The sequence below is a fragment of the Strigops habroptila genome, chromosome 2, assembly GCF_004027225.2.
Source record: "Strigops habroptila isolate Jane chromosome 2, bStrHab1.2.pri, whole genome shotgun sequence".
Taxonomy (NCBI): domain Eukaryota; kingdom Metazoa; phylum Chordata; class Aves; order Psittaciformes; family Psittacidae; genus Strigops; species Strigops habroptila.
This window is the reverse complement of record NC_044278.2, coordinates 70,891,521-70,896,130: the sequence shown is the minus strand read 5'-3', so window position 1 is coordinate 70,896,130 and position 4,610 is coordinate 70,891,521. Positions and strand designations below refer to the sequence as shown.

The following is a 4,610-nucleotide window of genomic DNA, read 5'->3' as shown; positions in this document are numbered from 1 at the left end:
TCATCTTGTCCAAATGTATGCATCAAGAATAATAAGGTGAATCACACTCTAAACCTGCTTATTTCTCTCAACTATATTGGGAAATTGTAAAAGGAGGACAAGGTGATTAGCTTATTTGCATACACCTACCCTGAGAGTGTCTCCAGGGAGGTGAGTTGAACCTCCTACAGGTCTAAGACAGGTGTGATGAATCCTCTGGAGGGTCTTATAGAATCATAGAATCATGGAATCATAGATTATCCATCTCCATTTCTTAGGAAACAAGTCAAAGGCAGGCACCCAGCTTAGACTAGACACTTATCTTCTAAGTATCTAAAATTAAATTAAATTACTCCCACCCTGAATCTGTATCAGCCACTAATAAGCAAATGTTTTTTTCTGGAATTGTTGTGCATTCTCCAAAAGAGGCATCAAGGATTCAGGAAGCAAATGCAGAAAAAATTCTGAGAAGTTTCACATTTAGTTTTTTAGTATTTTATTTAAAGCTTTTTATTTTACAAGTTTTCTCTTTTGATGATCAATTTGTAACTCAAAACACAGAACAGATTAACTCCCCTTTGGCATTGGCAGGGTTAATCTGAGTAGGCTGATGACAGGGAGGTTGTACCTGGCTGGTTGAGGGCAAGTTCGGACCTTTCCTCCATGACTCTTTTATGGCATCAATCTCTTCTACTTCATGTTCCTGTTTCTCCAAGACTTGAGGAGTGAGAGGATTGCCTGCTGGAAGTTGTCTACCGTCACTACATAGAGCAGTAAGTTTGCAACGGCATTTAATGCTGCTAAAGGTTTAACAATAGCATACATACTAAGGGTAAAGTTCTTCAAGCGGCAGCTAACTGGTCGTGCTCGGATCTCCAGGCGAATCCCTCGAAAGATGTGGAAGGGGAGGAAGCATGCATAGAAGAGCACCAAGAGGACAATGGCAAGTCTGCGAGCCTTCTGTTTGTAGCAAGCCTGTGTGTGGGGCCCAGTGGCCAAGGTGTAAATAATGAATGTGTAGCACAGAGTCAGAGTCAGCAAGGGTAATAGGAAGGCAAACACCGTCAGCAGCCAGTTATACCACCGACTAGTTTCAAGATCTACAGCAGTAGCCAGGTCCGGGCAGATTGTCCTGTTCTGTGTATGCTTTGTGGCAATCAAGATGCTCAAGGGGCTGATGGTGGCCAAGGAAATCATCCAAATGACTACAGAAGTCACCACTGCCCATTTCTGTTTTTTAACAAAAAAGAATTTAATTGGGTAGACAACTATGAAAAAGCGTAAGACACTGAAGTAGCTAAGGAAGATAATACCACTATACATGTTGAAGTTGAAACATAAGCGGATAAACTTGCACATGAAGTCTCCAAAAATCCAGTTATTTTCATTAATGTAGTAGTGTATAGAGAAAGGAAGTGTGGCTAAATATAATAGGTCAGTGATAGCCAGGTTGAACATAATGATGGTGCTGCTTTTCCAGGGCCTCATCTTGGCAAAGTAAACAAAAATTGTCACGATGTTCCCTGGGAGGCACAGCACAAAGATTAGGCTGTAAAAGACAGTGAGATAGTATTTCTGCTTTGAGAACTCTTCATCCTTGCAGGTTGTCAATGGGTCTGCTTGGCCTGGTGGAGTAGTAAAATTGCTGGTATGTTCAGATGCCATGTTTGCAGATATCTTCTTAAAGCTTTACAAAAAAAATCAGGTGTTTAGTTTTAATGGATTTGTTGGGACAAATGCATTCAGTTACATCATTTGCTGCTGGAGCAAATGTCATATGTTTGACAAGGCATAATAGAGGAAGGAAATGGGGATTTGCTAACATACCCAGGTCTGACCTAGGTAACCCCACTGATATGTTTAATTTCACCCTCCTCTCTTCTTTATGTTTAATTTTGATAATTATTAATTTTATTTTTGATTTATTTAAACTCCTACCTTGAAGAAGACAATTACTGCTTATCTGCAAATCTGCAGGAGCAGAAAGCACATATTTATAGACCTAGAGAGAGCTTGGGCTAGGATTTTGCAAAACTATTAATTAGTCTTAGCTTTTCAGAAAGTAGTAGAACCATGCCCATATCTTATCTACGTTAATCTGAGCTAATCGTTTTTTGTGCACATGAAACCAGAGATGCTGTTCTAAAAAGATGGCAGGTTCAAATAGAGATCTCAGGACCTTATGTTCCAATAACCTGACAATCGTGGCTCATTCCATGAATATGATGTTGCTCTCTTGGAGTCATCAGAGTATAAAGCTATTAAAAAAGAAAAAAGAAAAAAAACCAAGAAAAAAGGTCAAGCTAAGCTTTTAAAGACTGTTTCTCAAAGTGCAGAGGGAAGATGGAAAGCACAGATACTGAGGGAAAGCACTGATCTTGCTTCCCATTCTCTGTGAATTGGAGCTAGATAGACTTGTCTCTGAAATGGTTTCTCATCTGCTATAGCCAATTTGAATCTCTTCACAGTGAGTTCAAGACATAACCTTTCTTGGTAGTGTTTTAACCTGAAATAATGGTAAGCAAGGATGAAAATCATCTTATATAACTTCAGATATCAGAAAGTTAGATGCTTAAAGTGAAGCCAGTCATCCTAAGCTCCTCTTTAAAGCCCCCTTTATCATCAAGGGAGAGAAGTAGGTTCCTCCAGGACATAATGTATCTTCCTATAACTGAAAAATTATTTACTCTTTTGGTGGCATACCTATTTCTTTCCACTGTCAACAAAGGCAGCCCAACGTGACTGGTTCAGACCTGGATGTCTCAAGCGAGGCAAGAGGCATGCCACTGTATGTCTTCAGCATCTCAGGTGGGCACCACTCCTCCAGATCCTAACCAATTCCATGTGAGAAGATATTTTTCAGTGACTTCATAAAGTGCTAGACAGGGTACTATCAAGACCAAATCCCTTCCTTTTGTGCCAGAAACACAGTCTTTGAACTCAATCAGTGTTATATTAAACATCCAGATGAAGTCATCACATTAAAAAAAAAAACTCAAAAGAAAACAAAAGAAAACAAAACAACAAAAAGACAGAATTCTATCTTATTACAGTCCTGGAAACCGTGTGTATAGAATTAGTTTTTCATGAGATTCTGTTAAGAGCATTTAGCATGTTACCTATATGGATATTTCTTCATTACCCCAATGACTAGTAGAAATTACGTATTTGCTCTGATGAAGCCAATCATGAAAGCTGGGACACAACAGGAATTATTTGATCATAACCAGTCAGAAAGATGAGTATCACTTTGTTACTCAGGAGCACTTCAGAGAGGAATTTGAACAGTCTACCCATAATTTAGTTAAAACACTGATGTTTTTTAACATGAATATTAGCTCCGGTAGAACGGCTTTACAGTTAAAGATGCATTAAGTAAAGGCCATGAAGCTTGTTTTAAACAAATCCACATTTACATTCACAAAATCTAGTGACATACACGAGTTTTCACTCTTTTCTGCTTTTCTGCTGTTTGGTGATACCACTGTCATCCACTTGTATGCCTCTCACTGGTATATTTCAAGTAAAGTTAGAAAAAAATTTCTAGAATATTTGATTCATCCTGTTTAGGTTTCTTGCACTGTTGATCGGTTCTTCACTGTAATCTTGAACCCTCCAAAACAAAAATAGAGAAATATCGCTTACCTGAAAACATACAATTCTGCTTCTCCTTTTGATATTGCTTTGAGTAAAGTGCACTACAAATTAAATGTATTTATGTCTTCTTTACAGTGAAGTAGGTTTTTTATATGGCTATCCAGCCATATACATTCACTCCCTGCAGACTAAGACTCCATGTGGCCGTAAATTAGGAGGCTGGTAGAAAACCTCAGTTAATGGCTCAGGTATCAGCTCTTAGACCTGGGTGGCTGGATGAGATCTCTTTTGCCCTCTGTCATTCATGCTGTCTTGCCTTCCGTGGTCAGATTGCACTTTGCTGGCAGCAGTTCTGAGTCCTGAGGTAGACCTGTAGTATTCAAACCGCAGCAGATCACATTTAAATTAGTGTATATGTGTGCGTGCATGTGTTTATAGAAGAGAAAATTAAATTTGTTCTCCATTTCCTGTGAAATGGAACCTGATCACCAAAGTGAATCAGGCGTGTTGCCATTTCAAGGTCAGGTGAAAGCTGTTCTGACATACTGCCTTCATCAAAACCAAATTTTTAACAAAGTACAGTTTTCATCTCATGTAAGAAATGAGGGTTTCCTTTGGCATGATGTGCTTTTCAGGAGCTGTGGCGTACTTTCTGCTATTTCTGGTGAATAGAACATCTACAATTAGTGTTGGCTGTTTGTTACTAGGGTAGTTGAAGTTGCAAACTTCTCCTGAGCCTTTGCTTTTGGGCTTCATGATTCACAAAAGCTGTGATTTTCCATGCTTCTTGAACTGAAGGACTGTTCTTGAATAAAAATGTCATCATCATCCTCAGCTCAACGAACAAGATCAAAAGAGTTTATTATTTAAAAAGAAAAAAAAAAAGTCATAATATCTTGAATTTTGAAACTGCAGGCTTCAATCCCTGAGCCCAGCTGCCCAGTGTGGCTGGCAGCCTTTTGGCCTTGTTACATTTTATAGGTCCTACTCACTGATGAGGCTTATGATCCAGTACTAAATGAGTAATCTTTCAT

General features: G+C 38.8%; 1 protein-coding gene across 1 annotated transcript; it reads right to left on the bottom strand.

Annotated features, from left to right (window-relative positions):
* Nucleotides 1-669: 669 nt before the first annotated feature.
* On the bottom strand, nt 670-1,644 carry LOC115604286 (2-oxoglutarate receptor 1-like). Its single transcript, XM_030477246.1, has one exon. The coding sequence runs from the start codon at nt 1,642-1,644 to the stop codon at nt 670-672; it is 975 nt and encodes a 324-aa protein (XP_030333106.1).
* Nucleotides 1,645-4,610: the final 2,966 nt, after the last annotated feature.

Excerpts from the sequence above, each read along its gene's own strand:
- LOC115604286 (XM_030477246.1), bottom strand. The coding sequence starts at position 1,644 with ATGGCATCTGAACATACCAGCAATTTTACTACTCCACCAGGCCAAGCA.